The sequence below is a fragment of the Vipera berus genome (genome assembly GCF_964194415.1).
Source record: "Vipera berus genome assembly, chromosome: 11".
Taxonomy (NCBI): Eukaryota; Metazoa; Chordata; class Lepidosauria; order Squamata; family Viperidae; genus Vipera; species Vipera berus.
In genome coordinates this window covers 20880792-20904494 of record NC_138214.1, presented here as the reverse complement: position 1 = coordinate 20904494, position 23703 = coordinate 20880792, and the positions used below count along the sequence as shown (strand labels likewise).

The following is a 23703-nucleotide window of genomic DNA, read 5'->3' as shown; positions in this document are numbered from 1 at the left end:
CCCCTCCACAGGCTTCTAGATAAGAAAGCTCCATGGAAATGGACTATTTATTTATTTATTTATTTATTTATTTATTTATTTATTTTAATCCCATTTATATCCCGCCCTTCTCCAAAGACTCAGGGCGGCTTACAAGCTTAGCAGTAGCCTTCATTCTATGTATATGCCTGCTTATTAGGGCTTTCACACACACCCGAAGCGGCATTATTACAAAGTCAGCTTATTGCCCCCAACAATCTGGGTCCTCATTTTACCTACCTCGGAAGGATGGAAGGCTGAGTCAACCTTGAGCCTGGTGGGATGTGAACCTGCACTAATTGCAGGCAGCTGGTGTTACTTAAGGAGGCATTAGCCCACTGCGCCACCAAGACTTACATGAAACTTACATGAAAAAAGTTTCCAGGACTTAAAAGCACTATTGTCAGAAAAGTCCACTGTAACTCACTACAAAGAGTCTAAACCTGTATGTCTTGCATGTGATGCATCTCCCTATGGGGTGGGGGCAGTTTTAAGTCACATAGAAAAAAATGGGAAACAGGTTCCTATAGCATTTTACTCAAGGACATTGTCCTATGCTGAGTGCAGCTATGCTCAGATTGACAAAGAGGCCCTAGCCATTGTTGCTGGAATAAAAAAATTCCATGACTATATGGCAGTATACAGTGACCACAAACCTCTGTTGGGACTTTTCACAACAGACAAACAACCCCCCCACATACTATCTCCAAGAATGCTGCGTACAATTTTAAATTAATTCACAAACCATGAATTGTTCGAAGAATGATCTGAGAGAGATGGCAGGCTGGGTTCCAACGTTTATTTTCGCTTCAGCTCTGGACAGCTGACAAGCGGAGAAATCCTAGCTTTTATAGAGAACTGTCAACTTTAACAACCAATCGGGGAACCGAATTCTCCCGCCTCGAGGGCGGCGACCAATGGCCAGCCGGCAGCTTGACAGCTCCCAGGTGACTGCGCTTGCGCGGCTTGGTCGGGGGAATCCGCCAACTGACAGGCCCGCTGGCTGCGGGGAGGCGTGTTTCCAGGCCGGCGTTTTGACAGCTCGGCGGCTGTCAACTGGGCCGGCTCTGGTGCATGCATGCTTGCCTAGGCAGCTCTTTGACAGCTGTCACTGTCAATGGCTGCCGCCGGCTTGTGCGCGTGCGTGATTTCTTCCGGAAGCCTTTTGACAGCTGTCAACTGTCAACGGCTGCCGTGTTAGTGATTCCCTGTTTTAGCCTCGGGTCTGCATACAATTTTAAATTAATTCACAAACCGGGCAAGGAAATGGGCCATGCTGATAGCCTCAGCAGACTACCACTGCCACTAATGGATCCAGATCCAGATCCAGCTGCTAGAATATTGTCCATACAGGACATACCTGAGTTTCCCCCTCCATGCAGGGGATATTGCTGCTGAAAGTGCCACAAATAGAATACTTAGTAGAGTTTTGTCATAGGTACACACGGGCTGGTTGGATAAAAGTCCAGGTTCTGAATTTCAGAGCTATTTTGTCAGGAGGCATGAATTATCTGCCCATAAAGGGTGCATTTTATGGGGAAACAGAGTCGTAATTCCCACTTCCCTAGGAGACAGCATTTTACAATCATTACATGAAGGCCATCCAGGCATTGTCAGAATGAAAGCTTTAGCTAGAAGCTACCTCTGGTGGCCTGGCCTTGATAAGGCCATTGAGGCTCAAGACTATGGTTGCTATACATGCCAGCAATCTAGGCCTGAAATGCCACAGGCTTCAGTTCACAGGTGGGAGGAAACACACACTCCCTGGTCTAGGGTTCACATAGACTACGCTGGGCTCTTTCAGGGACAGCTCTTCCTTATAGTAGTGGATAGCCATTCCAAATGGCTGGAAGTAATTCCAGTTCCTAACATGACTACTGCTAGAACCATCCAGGTACTGAGAAAATTCTTTGCTACACATGGGTTCCCAGATGTCAGACAATGGGGCCCAATTCATTGCTGCTGAATTTCAGGCCTTCCTTAGAGCTAATCTCATCAGACATGCAACGTCTGTGCCTTTTCATCCATCTTCTAATGGTCAAGCTGAAAGCATGGTGAGGACAATGAAGGAAACACTCAAGCGCATTGTCACAGGTGACTGGCATCACAGATTGGCAGATTTTGTACTCTGCCAGCATTCTATGCCCTGCACTGCTACAGGCAAAAGTCCTGCAGAACTACGTTGGGGGAGGCGTTTGATTACTAAAGTGGACAGGTTGCATCCAGATAGAGTGGCAGCAGAAGCTTCTCGACCAAAACCCCCAAGGGGGCTGCACATAGGCGATTGGTTTGGGCCAGGAACTATGGTCATGGGAATCTGTGGGTTCCTGGTCAAATTACCAAGGCATCCGGACCCCTATCTTATGAAGTGGGGTTGGAGGGAGAGTGAGTTGTCAGACGACACATTGATCAGCCCAGGAAACAGTTTCCAGAATGGCCACTAAGTGAGGAATGCATCATAAGTCCCTCCCAAGGTCCTCAAACTTGCGGCCAAGCCAGTCCTCACATGGACTATCAGGACTTTTCCTTCTTAACTGAGGCAGAACTGGAGGGAGAACTGGGGAGCCCTGGAGTGCAACATGGGTCCCCTGAAGGAGCAAGCCAACCGAACTTCAGCAACCACTGTGCCTACTCTGCCGAACAGTCTGACTCTGGGGTGGGCCAACTTGGAAAGGCCAGCCAGAGTGCATCGAATCCCCTTGACTCAGGAGCACAAAGGGACACAAGTCTACCCAGCCCACTGGGTAAGCTGGTAGACCACGATGGGAACTCCAAGACGTTCCTCTAGGGCACACAAGCCTCCTTCATATCTTGCAGATTACGATGTAAAATAAAGAGCTATATATTCTTGTAATTCCTGTTGCCACTATACTACAGAAACTAGTGCTATGATGTAACTGTCTAATAGTGCCATTTTTGAAGCCTATTCATTGAGACGTTGTTTAATAACATTGTAGCCTACATTGTTGTTTTTTTACTTTTATTATTATTATCATTTTTATTTGTCTGGTCTAAGAGGGGAGGGGTGTTATGTACTGGGCTCTTAAATAATACCACATGGGTTGCTAGAACAGCTAACGGCCCTCCAGCAACCCAGACTACAAGTCTCCTGTGCTGCAATTGGCTATCTCCAGATGGCAATGGTTGATTCAAACCTATTGGCTGCTGCCTAGGGGCTAGACTGTATATTGCGGCTAGTTGCAGCCTTTTCCCCAGTACAGTTTCTGCATGAAATAAACTATGAGTTACCTTGTACTCAGCTTCACGTCTTCATTCCTGCGCCAAAGAACCCGCTATTTAACATTAAGTTTCAACCCAACTTTTGCACTCTCCTTCTTTACTCGCAACAAGAGGCTCTTTAGTTCCTGTTCACTTTCTGCCATTAGAGTGGTATCATCTGCATATCTTAGGCTGTTGATATTTCTCCTGGCAATCTTAATTTCAACTTTTGATTCGTCTAGCCCTGCCTTTCTCATAATGTGCTCTGCATATAAGTTAAACAGGCAATGTGACAGTATGCAGCCTTGCCGGACTTCTTTCCCAATTTTGAACCAATCAGTGGTTCCGTGTCCAGTTCTCACTGTTGCTTCTTGACCCACATATAGGTTTCTCAAGAGACAAATATGATGGTCTGGTATGCCCATCTCTTTAAGAACTTGCCACAGTTTGTTATGATCCACACAATCAAAGGCTTTAGCATAGTCAATGAAGCAGAAGTAGATGTTTTTCTAGAACTCTCTAGCTTTCTCCATGATCCAGCGTATGTTAGCAATTTGATGTCTAGTTCCTCTGCCTCTTCGAAATCCTCCCTGTACTTCTGGTAGTTCTCGATCCACATACTGCTGGAGTCTAGCTTGTAGGATTTTAAGCATAACTTTACTAGCATGTGAAATGAGTGCAATGGTGCAATAGTTTGAACATTCTTTGGCACTGCCTTTCTTTGGAATTGGAATGTAAACTGATCTTTTCCAATCCTGTGGCCACTGTTGAGTTTTCCAAATTTGCTGGCAAATTGAGTGTAGCACTTTTACTGCATTGTCTTTTAAGATTTTGAATAGCTCAGCTGGAATACTGTCACCTCCACTAGTTTTGTTGTTGCTCAGCTTTCCTAAGGCCCATTTCACTTCACATTCTAGGATGTCTGGCTCGAGGTCAGTGACCACCTCATTGTAATTATCAGGGACATTAAGCTCATTCTTGTATAGTTCTTCTGTGTAATTTTGCCACCTCTTCTTAATCTCTTCTGCCTCTGTTAGGTCCCTGCCATTTTGGTCCTTTATCATGCCCATTTTTACATGAAACATTCCCTTCATCTCTCCAATTTTCTTGAAGAGATCTCTAGTCCTCCCTATTCTATTGTTTTCTTCTATTTTTTTACACTGTTCATTTAAGAAGGCATTCTTATCTCTTCTAGCTATTCTCTGGAATTCTGCATTCAATTGGGTGTATCTTTCTTTTTCTCCCTTGCCTTTCGCTTCCCTCCTGTCCTCAGCTGTTTGCAAAGTTTCATCAGAAAGCCATTTTGCTTTCTTGCATTTCTTTTTCTTTGGGATGGTTTTAGTTGCTACCTCTTGTACAGTGTTGCGAAACTCCAGCCATAGTTCTTCAGGCACTCTGTCTATCAGATCTAATTTGTCACCTCTACTATATATTCATCAGGGATATGATTTAGTTCATACCTGAGTGGCCTAGTGCTTTTCTTTATTTTCTTCAGTTTAAGCCTAAATTTTGCAACGAGAAGCTCATGGTCTGAGACACAGTCAGCTCCTGTTTTTACTGACTGTATAGAGCTTCTCCATCTTTGGCTGCAGAGCATATAGTCAATCTGATTTCTGTATTGGCCGTCTGGTGATGTCCATGTGTAGAGCCGTCTCTTGGGTTGTTGGAAAAGAGTGTTTGCTATCACCATCGTATTCTCTTGACAAAATTCTATCAGCCTGTGCCCTGTTTCATTTTGTACTCCAAGGTGAAACTTGCCTGTTATTCTGGTTATCTTTTGGCTTCCTACTTTAGCATTCCAATCCCCCATGATGATAGTTGTTGTTGTTGTTAGCTGCGAAGTCGTGTCCGACCCATCGCGACCCTATGAACAATGTGCCTTCAGGCCTTCCTGTCCTCTACCATCTTCTGGAGTCCATTTAAGCTCACACCTACTGCTTCAGTGACTCCATCCAGCCACCTCATTCTCTGTCGTTTCCTTCTTCTCTTGCCCTCAATCTTTCCCAGCATTAGGCTCTTCTCCAGTGAGTCCTTCCTTCTCATTAGGTGGCCAAAGTATTTGAGTTTTAGCTTTAGGATCTGGCCTTCTAGAGAGCAGTCAGGGTTGATCTCCTCTAGGACTGACCGGTTTGATCGCCTTGCAGTCCAAGGGACTCGCAGGAGTCTTCTCCAGCACCAGAGTTCAAAGGCCTCAATTCTTTGGCGCTCGGCCTTTCTTATGGTCCAACTTTCACTGCCATACGTTGTAACTGGGAAGACCATAGCCATAGCCTTGACTATATGTACTTTTGTTGACAGGGTGATGTCTCTGGACAGTACAAAAAGGCCATGATGATAAGGACATCATTTTTTGGTGTTAGTTCTATAAGGTGCTGTAGGGCTTCGTAGAACTGGTCAATTTCATCCTCTTCAGCACCGGTGATTGGGGCATAGACTTGGACTACTGTGATATTGAATGGTTTGCCTTGGATTCAAACTGAGATCATTTTGTCATTCTGAGGATTGTATCCCAGTATTGCTTTTCCTACTCTTTTATTGACTATGAAGGCTACTCTATTTCTTCTGATTGATTCTTGCCCGCAGTAATATACCTGATGGTCATCTGAATTAAATTCACCCATTCCTGTCCATTTTAATTCGCTGATACCTAAGATGTCGATGTTCAGTCTTGTCATCTCTTGTTTGACCACGTCCAGCTTTCCTTGATTCATGGATCTTACATTCCAGGTTCCTATGGAGAAAAAATCTTTACAGCATCGGACTTTCTTTTCACCACCAGACACATCCACAGCTGAGCGTCCTTTCGGCTTTGGCCCAGTCGCTTCATTCTTTCTGGCGCTACTAGTACTAGCCCTCTGCTCTTCCCCAGTAGCTGAAACGGAAATTAACATAATTAAAAGAACAATGTTTGCTTTTGGTAGATGAATTCTACCTTCTTTCATGTTTGTTTCATTAAATGCCTCTTCCTCGAGTGGGCATCCATCTGTTTTGGACAGTGATCATCACATCATCACATCACATAAAAAGTATTCTATTGTGGGAATTTGGTGCAGAAGTGGATCAGAAGATCTCTTTCTAAATCAACCTTGGATCTCCTTTGGAGATCAAGAGCGTTGGCCAACCCACTGCTAGGAAAGACAAGTCCAAGAGACGTCTGGCCTCTCTTGGTGGTGAGAATTTTCTCAGAAGGGAGAAGGGATCCAGCTCTCTGGCCCCAAATGCTGCCTAGGAGAGAGGAACTGGCCGATGAATTGGAAGAGTCAGGAACCCTGGTGAACAAAATCTCCCCATGTGGGAGTAAAAAAGGAACCTGATGAGGAAAAGCTGAGACAATCAATTGTGTGCCATGGACTTTGGGATGGAACTTCTAAAGGATGTTCAGAACCAAAAGGGGAAGAAGAACCTGAAAAGGAGATACTTAAAAACACATACGAATAATCTCCAGGAGAAGAAAAATGGGAAAAGCAGAGGCCTGCCAAGGCAAATGGGGAGCTCCTTAACTTGCCAAGAAGGATAATGGATCTAGGGTCTCCTGGACGTCTAGGGTCCAGTCAGGGAGGCTCAAGCTCTGCATGAGAGGTTGGGGGCAGTAGAGGAACAGCCAGCCTGGAGTCATGATAGACTCCACCTGATGGGAAGTTTCCAGACTGGGTGGCTGAATCAGATCAGAGGTTGGATAACATGACCTTTATTTAGTAAATTTCTGTGGCCACCCATCTCGGGGCAACTAACAGTATGAAAAAAGATTTTTAAAACCATGCAGAAAATAGAAGATATCCAGCAGCCAGGGGAAAATGACAAAACTTCAGTCCAGCTTTCAGCTTGGCTAGGAGACAGCCAGAGGCCAGACTCTGGCACAAAGCCAAGCCCGCAAGGCTGTGTGGAAGGCCAACAGGGACGGGGCCAGTCTAATCTTTCGTGGAGGTTCACTACAGTAAGAAAGGCTCCTCCTGGACCCTCTCAGCTGATCGCAGATGGGCCCTGCAGCTCATCCTGCTGGATCTAACAGGATAGGGAAATGCTGCTGGAGGGAGAGCAACTCGTGGGTAGCCTGGCCCCAAACCATGAAAGGTTCAAAGGTAACACCAGCACGTCACCTTGTACCCAGAAGCAGCCTGTGCGGCCTATCGAACAGAGGTGTAATAGGTGCCAAACAGCAGGTACCTGAAACGTCTCACTCATTTGGCACTGTATTTGGCACCAGTTGAAGCTTTCAAAAACTCTTCAAGGGCAGCCCCATGCAGAGGGCATTCCAGTAATGCAAGCAGGATTTAAGATACCTTTTCATCCATACCTTATGTGATCCTTCTTTATTAAAAAGAAAAGAAACAGGAATGGTCAGACGGCACTCTGGGCTTTCCTTTTTGGTTTATGTGAATAAAGAGGCTGTCGGTTCATCCAGGCAAATTGAGAAAAAAATAGTTTTTTACTTGGGTACAACTGCATTGAAAAAGTGGGACTTAATAATCTAATGAAACATTTAATTTCTATTGATTCCTATTTCATAGAACTTGATGTGCAATAACTGTGGCTTATTAATGAAAACCTATCCCACCATTTAATGAAGAAACATGTACTAGAACAATCCAATTCTAAGCAGAAGTAGAACCAGCTAGTCCAGGAGGGCAGCCATTGCTTCTGAACTTCAAAACTTCTAATGCTGTTTTAATTATTCAGCCATATGTCATATCAGCAATATAAAAGATGGGAAGTAAAATAGGGGGGAGGGGGAGAACTCATTGGCATGCCTGCTTCACCATCCACACTCAAACAGGGATGTCTATCAAGCTGTTTCTCCTCATGCTTTCAGCTCTCTAAAGAAAGCAATTAGGACCAAATTGTCTAAACTGTTATAAAGACCAAGAATTGCTACCCATTTCAAAAGGATAACTTTGCATGGAAGATGTTAGTTCTGTCAGTCTTACATTCCCAAACCGCTCCTTTTTTTGAAGTGTCATTTTAACATTAGTTAAATTGTATTTTTTAGACCCTATTCCTGAAATTGTGAATAAGGATAATGAGAAAGTCACTCCTATTTGAGATTGTAGGTGTCATGTCACCACGACTTCCAAGACTGATGTCTTATTAGCAATCCCATAACTTTCTGGTGGTTCTTATCTCTGTTAAAATAGAGCTTTTTAAAAGTACTGCCTGGTTTTTTAACTCCTTTGACATTTCTCATTTTGAAGGACTAATAATAATAATAATAATAATAATAATAATAATAATAATAATAATAATAATAATAATAATAATAATTAATAATAATAATAATTAATAATAATAATAATTAATAATAATAATTTAATTTCTATACCGCCCTTCTCCCGAAGGACTCAGGGCAGTGTACAGGGCAATACAATAAAAAATACAATGTACAAAATTTAAGAAAGAAATAAATAGTGTAGCCCAAATTACAATAAAAATTAATAAAATTAATATTAAAATACCCCACTCCCATCAGACCAGGCCGGCTTCTTCAAATAAGTAAGTTTTTAGGTCACGGCGGAAGGAGCGAAGGTCAGGAGCCATCCGGAGCTCAACTGGTAAACGGTTCCAATGGTCTGGCGCGCCCACAGAGAACGCCCTCCCCCTGGGGGCCGCCAGTCGACACTCTTTGACTGACGGCACCCTGAGGAGGCCCTCTCTGTGGGAGCGCACTGGACGAAGGGAAGTTGATGCCGGCAGCAGGTGCTCCCGTAGGTAGTCCGGACCCATGCCATTTAGGGCTTTATAGGTCATTACCAGCACCTTGAATCTCACCCGGAGGGCAACCGGAAGCCAATGCAGCTCGCGGAGTAGAGGTGTTACGTGGGAGTATCGGGAAGCCTCCACCACCACTCGCGTGGCCGCATTCTGCACCAGCTGAAGCCTCCAAGTAGTCCTCAAGGGCAGCCCGATGTAGAGAGCATTGCAGTAGTCTAAACGAGAGGTCACGAGCGCATGGCATCCCGGTCCAGATAGGGCCGCAACTGGCGCACCAGGCGAACCTGGGCGAAGGCCCCCCTAGTCACAGCTCCTATATGATCTTCCAAGGAGAGCTGTGAATCTAGGAGGACACCCAAGTTGCGAGCCCTATCTACGGGGGGTAATATCTCACCCCCCATGATTAGAGATGGAATAATTTGAATTTCCCGAGATGCCGGCACGTACAACCACTCAGTCTTGTCGGGATTGAGCCGAAGCCTGTTCCTCCCCATCCAGACCCGAACTGCCTCCAGGCAACGGGATATCACATCGAGGACATCACTGGGGTGGTTTGGGGTAGAGATGAAAAGCTGGGTATCATCAGCATATTGATGATACCCAACCCCAAAACCACGAATGATCTCACCCAGCGGCTTCATATAGATGTTGAACAGGAGAGGCGAGAGGACCGACTCCTGAGGAACTCCACAAACGAGAGGCCTTGAGGTCGACCTCTGCCCTCCTGCCAACACCGACTGCGAACGTCCCAGGAGGTAGGAGGAGAACCACCGTAAAACGGTGCCTCCCACTCCCAACCCCCTGAGACGCCGCAGCAAGATACCGTGATCGATGGTATCGAAAGCCGCTGAGAGGTCTAATAGGACTAGGACAGAGGAACAACCCCTGTCCCGAGCCCACCAGAGATCATTCACCAGCGCGACCAATGCCGTCTCCGTGCTGTACCCGGGCCTGAAGCCCGATTGGTACGGGTCCAGATAATCAGCTTCCTCCAGGAACAAAGGGAGCTGATGCGCCACCACACTCTCAACAACCTTCGCAAGAAAGCGAAGGTTGGAGACCGGACGATAGTTGTTTAAAACAGCTGGGTCCAGGGCAGGCTTCTTGATGAGGGGGCACCCCTGAGAGCGAATAAGTCAATGCTTGAGTAGAATAGGCGAGCCATTGTGTAAATGAGTCCAGCAAGGCAGTCCCATAGTCAATCAGGAGGATCTAAAATGGAAGGTCAGCAATATCCAGTCCACCAGCTCCTCTGCCACTTGAGCTGGGCGCCCTCTTGGGTGACCTCCAGAACAGGTCGGCCACCACCCTCTCACCGCGGGGCCCAGACCTATCCGGAAGCGGAACAGGATACAAACCCCGGATAAGGCATCCAACCATAGATCTCTCACCTCTATGGGGATAGCAGATGGTATAAGTGAGCCACTCACAGTGACTCAACTCCGGGACCTTCTGAGTCCAATGGGGGTCATGGGAGAAAAGAGGAATTTAAGCAGCAATTACCAGGCATAAAAAGCCTGTAAGCTGACAAAGTAACAGATGTTCCGGCTGCGAAAGTCCTACTCCAAAGCGAAAAAGTTTGATGACAAACAGGTCCGATACCAGCTGGCAAAGTTCAACAACTCAAGTCCAGCTGGCCCCACAAAACACGAGCGACATGAAGGTAGTCTGTGCCGCCCGACGGCCAGCTTCCTCCGTTTCTTCTTCCTCCACTTCGCAATCTTCACATTCTTCCGGCGTTCCGGTCTAGGCCGCAGCTCTATGGCTCTGAAAATCAGCTGTTCGGAGCCTTACAAGCCACGGTTCCTCCCGGCTCAACAAAGGCCGAAAAACGCCGGAACTCACAAAGTCCAGTTTCACAAACGGAGGAGGTCGACAACCTTTCTTCTTTCGCTTTCCCATCTCACCGAGCCCCAACACAGAGGGGGAAACACCTCAGCGGGCTCTACGGACTCCCGAAAACTCCAGGGACGCCGAAATAGCTGGAGCTCTCTGCGGAGCTCAACCGAACACGTCCGCCATCTTGGTTATAAAGTTATGTCACTTTTCCAGCTGGCAAATCCAGTGTCTTTAAGCCGGTGAACTACTTTGCCTCTTCCAAAAACTCATACAGAACGGCTACCACCTTATTCTCTAGTCAGCATGGAGCACTTCCCAGCAGCTCTGAAAGTTGAAATTCTGCTGAAAAGGGATGGACGCTAAGCCACATGTACAATCAAAACTGCATTGTGACAGATGTGTCACATACACAGATAAATGTTTATTAAAGCCTGTGGCCTAATTTAGAATGAAGCATCCTGGAATTTGAGTGTTTTGCTTTCCTGTGTCTAGAAAGAGGCAGGAAAACTCCTGAGCCAGTTGGGCTGGTTTCTGCAAAGGGCCTGCTCCCCACGCACCCACCCCGGCCTGCTCCCCTTCCTCTCTTTGGCTGCTGCTCCCAGGCCATGCAGGGAGACCAGGGTGGAAGGGCAGCCAAAAACAGGGCCAAGGGAATGGCTTTTGCTGGCTCCTCTCCTCCTCCTCTCTTCTGCCTCCCCTTCACAAGTAATATAATTGCTGCCTCTGTAGTCTTTGACAGTGAGGGATGCAATATTTATTTATTTTGTTTATTTATGAAATTTATAGGCCGCCCATCTTACCTCAAGGTAATATCCAGTTTGGTTGCTGTCTGTGTAGACTTTTAGCCACTCTATTAAGACGGAACATAGTCCATGGTGGAGGGAGACCATGCTTCATACTCCCAAGAGCCCACATTTGACTGTGGTGCACATGAACAAATGATAACACAGATAGTTCAAGAATGTCTCCCTCAGCAAATTTCAAGGTACTTGGATCAGAATAAGACAACTCGGTGCAGCCAGCTTGCCACCACCAAGTCACTTTTGCAAAGTCTTGCTGGCCCTGGTCAGTTGTGAGGCTGAGTTTCAGAGAACTCAGCTAAAAAATACTTTCCGCAACTATTCTCTTGCATCAACTTTTTTGCTATTTCTTTGGCTAGCTCTTCAAAACCAGATGATTCTAGATGGCCACATCCACCATTGTTGTCCAGCATATCTAGAAAGTATGTAATGGGAAAGGCTGAATGTAAGACTTAATCTATTGTCTTTACTGAAACTATTAACTAGGTGCATCCATGGAGGGGGAGGGAAGACAAAAAAGTCAAGATGGTGACCATGACTGCTTGGCAAAAGCTGGGGCTTCTATCACATGGTCCATCCCGACTTTTCTAACACCTCCTCTGCAGATACCCCTGTTTTAACTGCAATTATACCTGATTATCGTTAGCTGTCTTAGCTCTCATTGGCATTTTTGTGGTTGTGTTGTTTTTATTATTTCTAGTGTAATTATTCATACGTTTTGAAACTTACTTTAATCCATTTAATCTACTTTTGGTGGCTTTACCACATAAATATGCTTTTTTAGAGATAATGAATTAATTAATACACTCATAAACGTATCCTTTTCAGAACTTCTAAGCCTCTTCCTTATAAGTGTGCAAAGCCCAGGGGGACCTCCAAGGTCCCTTCCAGTTCTATTCTATTCCAAGTAGCCAAAGGCATGTAATGAAGCACAACTTCATTATCCACTTCCTTCAAAGCCCTCCTGCAATTAAAGTGGGTGAAGGGGTTGCCTGGGAGGATTATTCATGCCAGCAGACAAACGTTTCACTGCTCTGGCTACCCTGACAGGAGAGCTTGCTGACTGTGAGGCTTGGAGGGAGCCAGAGACCCACATGATTCAGGGCCTGCTCGGTCCTGGGGTAGGCTACTCCTGCCTAAGCGTAGGCCTTAATACATTTCTCACTGAAAGGAAAGGGAGAGTTAGATAGTGAATGTAATGATTGTATAACCGTGGATCTCTATGACTCTGAGATGTTGACCTGTTCTCTTCACATCTATTTCCTGCCTGTAGACAAACTCAGCAGGGAGCTGCCTCTTTTTTCTTCCCGTTTATGATGTCCTCACAACCACATAGGTAGCAGCAGACACTAAAAACTGCACATTTTGATAGAAATCAACCTTTTGCTTTTTGATTAGTAAAGCTGTTTTGTAAATTGTCTTTAAAATCTTTCACATAATGTGTGCTTTTTCAACAGCCGATCTTGGGCTGGTTTTGTCCTTCCTAATTACATTTGACAGAGTGGTTTATTTGGGCTTAATCTGATGCTGGGAATAAGTTCAAGAGCTAGTAGGAGTAGAGGAACAGAGGTAAAAGAAGGTGCAAATTGACAGAATGGGAAAGTACAAGTGCAAATTACTTGGAGGGCAAATTTCTAAAACTCTGTGAAGGTTGTACACGGGGAACAGAGATGCAACCATATGATGCTGGCAAAGATGGTGAAGTGGCATTCAGAGAAGCAAATAAAATTTTTGGCCTTATGCAGGACTCCCATTTGGGAGCACAATCTGAGCAGTTATCACAGGTCAGCTGGTCGTTAGGCTGGAATCACTCCAGTGGAGACTACACATGCCTTCAGACTGTACTGCCAGAGCCCCGAAAAGCAGAATGGTGGAGAGCTGCCAGACCATCTACCAGTGAGAATTTGGGTGAGTGGAAAATCCTGTCTGCAGACCAGACTGCCTGCCAGCCCCAGGAGTCCCCTGCCAAGTCCTCTAGACCCATAGAGATGGGGGACCCCAGCCTGGGGCCTCTGCAGCAATGGGAGGTTGGGGAACCCCCACAAGTGAAATGCCAACAACCTCTCAGCTTGCCTCAGCTAATAGAAGCCTTGCAACAGCTGGGGGTGGTGCAGAAGCCTGGAGATGAGCAGCTGGTGGGAGGACAACAGCAAGGGTGGCAGCAGCAGGACCCGAACGTGCAACCCCTGAACCAGGACCAGTGGGGCCAGCAGCAGTGGAGACCCTGGCAGCCATTAAATCAACAACCAGAGTGGGGCCAGCAGCAACTGGAGAAACAACAACAGCAATAGGGGCCCCAGCAACCAATGATGAGCCCACCCTTCAGAGCAACCTTCGATGGGGACCCAGAGAAACTGATTTTCTTCCTCAACCAAGTACACTCTCATTTGAATCACTGGGGCCATCTCAGGTGCTATGGTAGATGTGATTGTGTCCAACCTAGAGGGAGAAGCATCCGAATGGTTGAACAATTTATATAACAAGCAGGTCCCTGAGTTGGGGGACCTCCACCTTTTCCTCCTGGGGCGGAGGGAAAGATTTGAGGACCCATCCATTGCCCTCAAAACGGAAGAACAAATCCATAAGATAAAGCAGGCTGGCCAGCCTGCCCTAGAGTACATGCGGGAGTTTTGAAAGATGGCTGGTTGGATAGAGAGATGGCCTGAGCAATCCATAATTCATCTTTTTAGAGAAGGGTTAGACCATCTTTCTAAGTTATATATCTACCGAGCTGTGCCTGACCAGCTGCATGAATGGTACCAGGCAGTGGTGAAATTAGATGTTCAGCTCACCTACTATAAGAAGCCTCTCCTCCCTGAAGCCAAGCCGAGGTCAGAACAACCCGAATGGCAATCATCCCCACGAAAATCTCCAGCTACTGTGATGGCTTGGTGGAGCAGTGGGCTAATGCCTCCTTAAGTAACACCAGCTGCCTGCAATTAGTGCAGGTTTGCATCCCACCAGGCTCAAGGTTGACTCAGCCTTCCATCCTTCCGAGGTAGGTAAAATGAGGACCCAGATTGTTGGGGGCAATAAGCTGACTTTGTAATAATGCCGCTGGGGGGGGGGCGAAAGCCCTAATAAGCAGGCATATACATAGAATGAAGGCTATTGCTAAGCACATTGGTTTGTGCTTAAATTGTAAATTGTAAGCCGCCCTGAGTCTTCGAAGAAGGGCGGGATATAAATGGGATTTAAATAAATAAATGAATGAATGAATGAATGAATGAATGAATGAATGAATGAATGGCTGAAAGACCCAAGCCACCTGTAGGCCCGGCATTTAAGTGTTACCAATGCAGACAGCAGGGTCATCGAGCAGCGAAATGCCCAGTTCCCTTCCACCAACAGCAGAATAGACCAGGACCAGTAGTGAGAAAGAAATCTGCATGGCGGCTAATGGGAGAGAAATCCAACTGGATGATGCAGGAACCTGCTGCCCAGGTCACATCCCCCACGCAGGAGGACGCCGGAACTCGGGCTGAACCCACCCCCATTCTACCCTCTTTCAACAGCGACAATGAAGGAGGGAACAACCCAATGGTGAGGCGACACGTCCCAACTTTCTCACTACCTGCCAAGCTCATAATCCCTAAGTCGGGTACGCAGGTAGATTTAAAGGTGCTTATTAATTCTGGATGCTCCCAATGCATCATTAGCTTGCCATTTGCCATGAAACTGGGCATACGAGCAAAACTGCTCTCCAAACCTGTGAGGTTCGAGCAAGCCGATGGCTCCCTGATGGGAGGGACTTTAGTCACGCAATTAACAGAGCCCCTACACCTAGAAATAGGTGAGCACTGGGAATTTATTCGCTTCCTGGTGGCTCCAAAAATGACTCAGGCTGTGATTCTAGGATTAGCCTGGTTGGACAAATGGAAACTATTTATCTGGTGGGAGAAAGGAATGAGAACTGTGAGACTACCCATAGGGCTGATTCCCCCCCCCATTGATTCAACAGATGTTACAGGGGATTTTAGCCCACCCAATCAGTGAACGCACATGGCTAACTCATGGCCACCAGGCGAGCCACTCGTCCCAGTCAGTACCGGGACCTAGCAGAGGCATTTAGTGAGAAAGAATGAGATACCTTGCCTCCTCACCAGCCCAATGATTGTTCCATTGAACTGTTGCCGGGGGCCAAACTTTTGTTATTGCAAAAGAATAAAAGTGGGGTCCTGCAACCTTGTGCTTCCATCTCTAAGAAATTCACTGAAAGCGAGAGGAGATGGACAGTCTGGCAGAAGGAGGCCTTCGCTATTAGGTGGGGGCTATTAAACTGGTGGCACTATTTAGAAGGGAGCAAGGTGCCTTTTGAAGTATGGACAGATCACAAAAATTTTGAGGCACTAAAAACTCCCCACAAATTGTCCCCAAAACAAGTATGATGGGCACAGTACTTCAACTGTTTTAACTTTACTTTAAAGTACATCCTGGGAAGAAAAACTTTCTAGCTGATGCGCTATCTCAACTGCCACAGTACAAAAGTGAACACGAAGAGGTCTACGAGGCAATTATCCCCAGTTCACAACCTGCAGCACAACTTACACCTTGCAGAACCCCTAATCCCAATGATCCGGGAGTGAAGAAGATAAAACAAGAGCTCCTTACCGATCAATGGTTCAAAGATAATCAAACCTCCCTAACATGCAGAGATGGTTTGGCATACATGGGGGGGGGGGATTGTATCTACCTGAAACCCTGTCTCAGTGCTCTCAGACACAGCCATGATGTAAAACAGGCTGGACACTTCAGATATTTAAAAGCTCTACACCTGATCACCGGCAATTTTGGTGGTCGGGGCTAAAACGAGATGTGGAAAACGAGATGTGTCAAGAGTTGTACCATATGTGCCATCATGAAAAGAATTCCAGGGAAAACCCCTGGGCTACTGCAGTCAGTAGCCAACCCTTCTCAACCATGGGAAGAAATAGCTATGGACTTTATTGTAGACCTACCCAACAGTAGAGGAAATACTGTCATCTGGACTGTGATAGATCAGTAACAGCCTGTTACTTTAATTGCTTCGCTTTGGGGGGAAACGTCAACCGGAAAGCCCATGTACAGAATGGGAAGTGAAACTCCATATATAAAACTAATTGCATAATGTGATTTATGACGTGTAGATAAGGGTGGGGATTGTGTGTGTTACAATGGGTTTGTGGGGAGGAGATTTCAGATTCTGGCATCCCTCCATGAGTGCTGATGTTTCGTTTCATTATTAAGACTTTTAGATAAACAATGCTTGCATTTTGTTTGAACTGTCTCATTTATCGGAAGCATGACAATTAATTTACAGAAAAGTTCTCAGGGCATTTTTTAAAAACATATAGAACTGTTCAGAATATTGCCAGAAAGAACATGTATGAACTTTAATGTTTTAATAATGAGCTGAAAATATTATTTACAAAAATGATAGTTCAGTGCTTACCACCACCAAAATAATTGTTAACAGATATTTAGAAAAAGAGCCGTGATGGCACAGTGGTTAGAATGCAGTATTGCAGGCTAACTCTGCCAACTGCCAACAGTTCAATTCTCACTGATTCAAAGTTGACTCAGCCTTCCATCCTTCTGAGGTCAGTAAAATAAAGACCCAGATTGTTGGGGGCAATATGCTGACTTTGTCAACCACTGTTGTGATTCCTTGCCAGCCCATGAATACGGCAGCTGAGTCTGAGAACTCAGCTGAGGAGGAGGGGCCTGAAGTGACATTAGATTCAGAGGATGACTCTGAGGAGCTCCAAGATTTACAGTCTGATGAGGAGTCTGTCCCCTCTACTCTCGCTCAGGCTGAGACACAGCTGTGCTGGGAGTCTGAGTTGGACAGTGATGACTCACACCTGGATGATATCCAGGTTGCACGTAAACGCCGGCAAGAAAAGAGAGCAGGACAGACGAATGCAAAGGGGTGGCTCCAAAGGCAAAGGAGCAGGCATTAGGAAAGCCATGCCTTGGCTGCATAATAAAAGGGAAGGTGTGGGAGGTGGTGGTTGCCAAAGGCAACCTTTGAGGATTAGGTTTCTGTGAACTGTGTTTGTTTGCCTTGGACATTGACTCAGGTCTGTGAATAATAAAAGGGGTTTTGGTTTTTTCCTGCGGTTCGAGCCTGCTTGATTGGAAGACGGGTTTCTCCGTGTGAGCATAGCAACGTCTCACGTGGGCTGGGACAGAAAACCGCTTAGAGAGTGCTGTAAAGCACTATGAAGCAGTATATAAGTCTAATTGCCATTGCTAAAAATACTAGCAAACTCTTTTTATTAATATTAGTACAGTTCAAGTGAAACATTTAATTGTGAATTGAGATACCAATGGAAAAGCAGGTAAAAATGTGCTGAATGCCAAGCACTTATTAACTATGCTTTAGGCCCAGTGCTATTCAATATCTTCATAAATAGGTTAGATGAGGGAATAGAAGGGGAACTCATCAGATGTGCAGGTGACAGTTAGCTGGCAGGAATAGCCAACACTCCAGAAGACAGCTCTGGATCCAAAAAGATCTTGAGAGACTTGAACAATGGGCCCTATCCAAGAACATGAAATTTAATGTGGAGAAAAGCAAGGTTTTACACTTAGGCAGGAAAAACCAAAGGTACAAGTACACATTAGTTGAAACCTGGCTCAAAAACAGTAACTGTGAGAGGGACCTTGGAGTAATAGTGGACGATCATTTAAATATGAGCAAGCAGTGTGTGGCAGCAGCCAAAAAAGCTAATACAATCCTTGGTTGTATAAATAGAAGCATAGAATCAAAATCACGTGAAGTATTAGTACCACTTTATAGCGTTAGTAAGGCCACACCTGGAATACTGCATCCAGTTTTTGTCACCACGTTACAAAAAAGATGTTGAGACTTTGGAAAAAAGTACAAAGAACAACTAAGATGATTAAAGGCCTGGAGATTAAAACATATGAAGAATGGTTGCAGGATTTGGGTTTGGTTAGTCTAGAGCAGGGGTCTTCAAACTTGGCCCTTTTATGATTTGTGGACTTCAACTCCCAGAATTCCTCAGCCAGGCATGAAGTCCACAAGTCATAAAAGGGCCAACTTTGAAGGCCCCTGGTCTAGAGAAAAGAAGGACTAGGGGGGACATGATACCAGTATTCCAGTATTTGCAGGGTTGTTACAAAGAGGAGGGGGTCAACTTATTTTCCAAAGCACCAGAGGGCAGGACAAGAAACAATGGATGGAAACTAATCAAGGAGAAAAACAACCTGGAATTAAGGAAAAACTTCCTAACAGTGAGGTCAATTAACTAGTGGAACAGCTTGCTCTCAGAAGTTGTAGGTGCTTCATCACTGGAGGTTTTTAAGAAGAGACTGGATAGTCACTTTTTGAAATGGTATAGCGTCTCCTGGTTGAACAAGGAGAAGAACTCCAAGATCCCTTCCAGCTCTATTCTGATTGATTAATTGATTGATTGAAGTGCCATTTAGGTGATGACTATAGGCAGGTTTTCTGCAGATTCAGTGGTAACCAAAATTGTAGTTTCAGCTTTAGTGTTTTGAACCTTGGAGATGAAAATGATGGTAAGCTCTTAACTTTGCTTAACTTTCAGGCTTATTATTTTTTTATTGATAAGTTCAGAGATGAAACTGCTAGTAGTTTTTGAAGATGTTAAACTTGTTGGCTTATATTTGCCACAGATAGCATGGATTCCGTCTCCAAATAAGTTGTAATGCAATCTGTAAGAGAGAAATCTTAAAATCCTGAAATTCTTCCCTCTATTTGAAATTTACTTAGATGATGTTAAAGAACATTGTAAGCTTTCATCTGTGTACAGATCACAGTAATCTATATGAATGGTTTGAACACTCTAAATTCTATGTTAATGTTAGCTATTCTATGCTGTCAAAAGCTTACAGTAAAACAATATTGCCATATTTTCCAAGTATACAAATTGACACAGAAGAAATAATGCCAAGAAAAGATTCTAGAAAATAATATTCTGAACTGATCTCTGAGGAATCCTTAAACTCTTGATATTCTCTATCACAAAATTCAGAATGTCCAACTCACACAATTTTCTGCATTGAGATTTATGGCTATTGGTTCATAGGGAGAAGTCGATACCTTTCTTGTTTTAGAAAATAGCAGACCAACAAAGCACAAGACAATGGGTATGCGGGTGGGTGGGGGATCTGTCACCAAGGAAATCTATATTTTGACCTTAGAATGATCCAAAGAATGTTTGCCTGTGTAAGTAGTTGTTATACTACTACTAATAATAATAATCCCCAAGTGAGGCACTACTTTGACATGGTTGTGGGCCTTGTGTGCTATGAGGAAGATGAGAGCTATGCCAGAGATTCAACCTCACTGGACAGGTCTCAGCAGAGGAGTCAGACAAAGAGTGTCTCTCCCATAAAAAATATGGTGAGATGTAAATTTCAGAAAGCCATACCGGCTCCAATGTCACCCGAGTTAATAAGGTCTGCATTAGATGGGGTTCCTGGATATCTGGTGAAAAATGGGCAACAGGACTCATTACTGTTGGCTGAGCAATCGGGGCCAGCAGCTGCAGAACTACTGGAAGAAAAAGTGTTTACAAAGGCAAATACACAGTTATTGAAAACAAAGAAATAATGATATGATATTACAGGTCAAGTCCAACAAGGATATTTGAAATGAATGCACCAGTTCTGGAAAGAACAATATCCTGAATCAGAAATAACAGCATCCTTCAAGGTGACAACATCAAGCACACTGAAGTCAAGAAAAATGTTAGAAATGAATACATCAAGAGTGAAGAAGATTTTAAAACCCAAACTCAGTGAAGAAAATACCAACAAGGCAATCAACACCTGGGCAATGCCACTCATTAGATACACCACTGGAATAGTGAACTGGACTCAAGCAGAGCTAAAAGTAATGGATAGAAAGACCAGAAAAATAATAAGGGCAATGTTAACAGACTCTACCTACTAAGAAAAATGAGTGGGCGTGGAATGTTACAAGTATATCAGGTGGTAGAGGAAGAAAAGGGGGGATGGGAAGAATAGTGCACTGAAGAAGATGCACTGATGCTGAAGGAACAGTAGATCACCTGGTTAGCTGCTGCAAGAAGATCCCCCAAACTGACTACAAACAACAGCATAACAAAGGGGCAACAATGATCCATTGAAAGATCTGCAAGTAATATAATTTGCCCGCAAGCAAGAACTGGTGGAACCAAAAACTAGAGAAAGTAATAGAAAATGAAGGTTAAATTGCTCTGGGACTTTAGAATTCAAACAGACAGGCACTTGGAGACAGCAGAAGAGAAGAGAAAGAATTGGAGAAGATAACAAAATTGTCAGATGTCCAGCTAGTGAATCCAAGAAAGGAACTCCTGAGTCCTTCAGGAATAGGGCGGTATATAAATTCAACTAATAAATAAATATTGTTCTTTCCAAAAGTAATGCTTTTATTGAATACTCTACATTAGCACAAAAGAAGCAAAACCAGCTCTGAATTTCCCACTCAAAGATCTGTATAATAAAACATGAATACCCCTTTGGCCACTCCCCTTAGTCCATTGCATTGTCCTATCACCTATGCTCCATTTGTTATAGGATCTGTCTGGATTGTTCAAACACTGCACAGCATGTCCTTGAAGGGTGGAACACAGCCTCACAATCTGCAGACAGATTCTTGACATTCCCTACCAGACAATTCAACCTCCTATTGTCAAATTGAGGGCAGAGAAGAAACTAGGTGAAAAGTGAATCACTCTTGACAAAGACCTACAGATAGAAATAGAACAGCTGTGGCAAGTAAGGGTAGTACCAATAGGCTGGAGGCTCCAAAGCAACTGGAGCATCACTTGAACACCATTGGCATTGACAAATTTGCCATCAGTCAGTTGCAAAAGGTTGCTTTACTGGAAATACTGTAGCTTCCATCCTGTGACGATATCTGTAACACCATCAAACATCCAGATCTGCCTATCCCAGGTCCTTGGAAAAAACTCAATAGATAAGACAAAAATGCCAGATCCAGTCTGAACATCTGGCTGACTATGTAATGAACCGTAATAATTAATAGTTATTAATTATTTTGTCAAAAAAGAATTGTTTCCAAATGCTACATGTCTTGAGATTGCTGCTGTCCTCTCTCACAAAGTAACTATAGCCTAATGTTACTGTCAGGGTTGCCTCCGATCAATTCCCAGGAAAGAAAACCCTTGAGTCCATAGGTTCAGAGAAAAGGTACTTTTCCTAGGAAAGAACTGATGACAGCAAAAGCCAGGCAAGGTCTGAAGGAAACACACATGAAAAAGACAAATTGAAAATCACCCCGGAGCCCACCAACCCCCAGTAATCACGCAGACAGAGTCCAATCAATGTCCAGAAAGATGTTTTCGGAACGTCTCCACTCCAAGTGCTCCATGCCACCTTCGTGCATGCCATTCTCAGTAGGGTTGGCCTTGAGGCTGTGAAACAACCCAAGCAGGCCTCTCTGCCTTCCATGAGTCCCATCCTCCCCACCAGTTCCCAGCATTTTCACTTTCACACTACCTGCACAGTTTACTGCAGTAAATGCAATTTGTGACAAAATTATGCAAGCTAACAAAAATTGAACGTCTACCATTATAGCCATATGATATGTTAACATGAGACTTAGAAAGTTCAGTTCCTACACCTCATACATTTTACCTGGACATGTGGCCTTTGTGTCAGGACCCACCCCAATCCACATCTTAGGAAAATAAAGAACTCTTGGAGTCAGGTCTTGTCCAAAAGGAGTTTTTACTAGGACATGATCAGTTGTGGAAATACAAGACAGGATCTGGCACTTTGTTACAGTTTAATACCTCATAAAGAGTTCCCAATTCAACCCCCTTCCCCTCAAACACATTTGGTCAGACCCACATCAATTTAACTTAGGTGTCAAACCCTTTCATGGGAAAGAGGGATCTTCCCGTGCCTTTATGACTATTGCCTCCTTCCTTTTCAGATTCAAATGGAGATACGAACCAGATCTCCTTCTCCCTTCCCTCCCTTTGTTTTCCTCAGTTGAAAAGGTTTTCTCTGGTCTTCTCTTCTCCCCACGGGAAAATGGCAGAATCCAGGGAGCGGTATAATATTTTAGACATACATTTATGAATGGGATATAAATGGATTCTGACACATTGTTTGCTTGGAAAATGGAAACAATAAAACATGAAATCACCTTGGAAGGATGTAGAAAGTAAGAATAAGACATAGTAGTTTCTAATTTTAGCTTTGTTGAGAGTTCTCTTTCTCTGCGATCCCTCATTTCAGCACATTTGCCACCCTCCAGATGGTGAATATAATAATGGATTAAATACCTTAGGCAATACAACATATTTTTCAATAATTATAAAGGTTTAAGACATGCTGTTAGAATGAAGAGGGAAATACCAGTGAGACTACAAATATAATTTTAAAATATAATCTGTTTGGGGGGGCTGAAGTGTGACATCAAATTACATGGACTTCTCATAATTCGGGGTTTTATCAAGGCTTCCTGGCGTATCTTTGACTTAATGTCTCTCTCCTCACATGAAGTCATGCATACAGTCCAGACTGCATGAAAATTGGAATCCAAATAGTTTATGGTGTGGGCCTTTAGTTTATTTTCTTTCTAATTTCATCTCTAATTATAAGTCCTTTTTTGCTGATCCCTGCAGTATAAAGAGAAAGATAACTTGAACTGTAATAACAACAGGCAAACCATCAGTAAGAAAGTGGTTCATTTTGTATATGACTTTTCCTTCCCTCCCTTCTGGCTACCAGATTTGAAGCGCCCCAGGCTGCAACGGTGGCTAGAGGAAGGCTTCTGCTCCCAAAGGACTAGTCTCCAGGTGCCAGCAGCCTGGAGCCCAGCCCAAGACCCAGCTGCTCCTTGACCTTAAAGAAGAGCTTTGCCTCAAGCTGACTCCATCTTTCTGACTTTTTCCCCCAGGGTTCCGTAACCTGCATGTAGATGACCAGATGGCCATCATTCAGTACTCCTGGATGGGCTTGATGATTTTTGCCATGGGATGGAGGTCCTTCACCAATGTGAATTCCCGGATGCTTTATTTTGCTCCAGATCTGGTCTTCAATGAGTATGTTTTCTTTCTTTCATGTTAGACTTGATTAATGTATAAAGCTGAAGAAAGTGGAAAGGATG

At 44.5% G+C, this 23703-nt stretch overlaps 1 protein-coding gene across 1 annotated transcript in view; it reads left to right on the top strand.

Moving 5' to 3' along the window:
* The window catches only part of AR (androgen receptor), a 239674-nt gene that overhangs the window by 202180 nt on the left and 13791 nt on the right, over nucleotides 1-23703 (top strand). The window contains exon 5 of the mRNA XM_081336937.1: nucleotides 23494-23638. Coding sequence (XP_081193063.1) covers nucleotides 23494-23638 — 145 coding nt within the window. The remainder of the gene's footprint in view (nucleotides 1-23493; nucleotides 23639-23703) is intronic.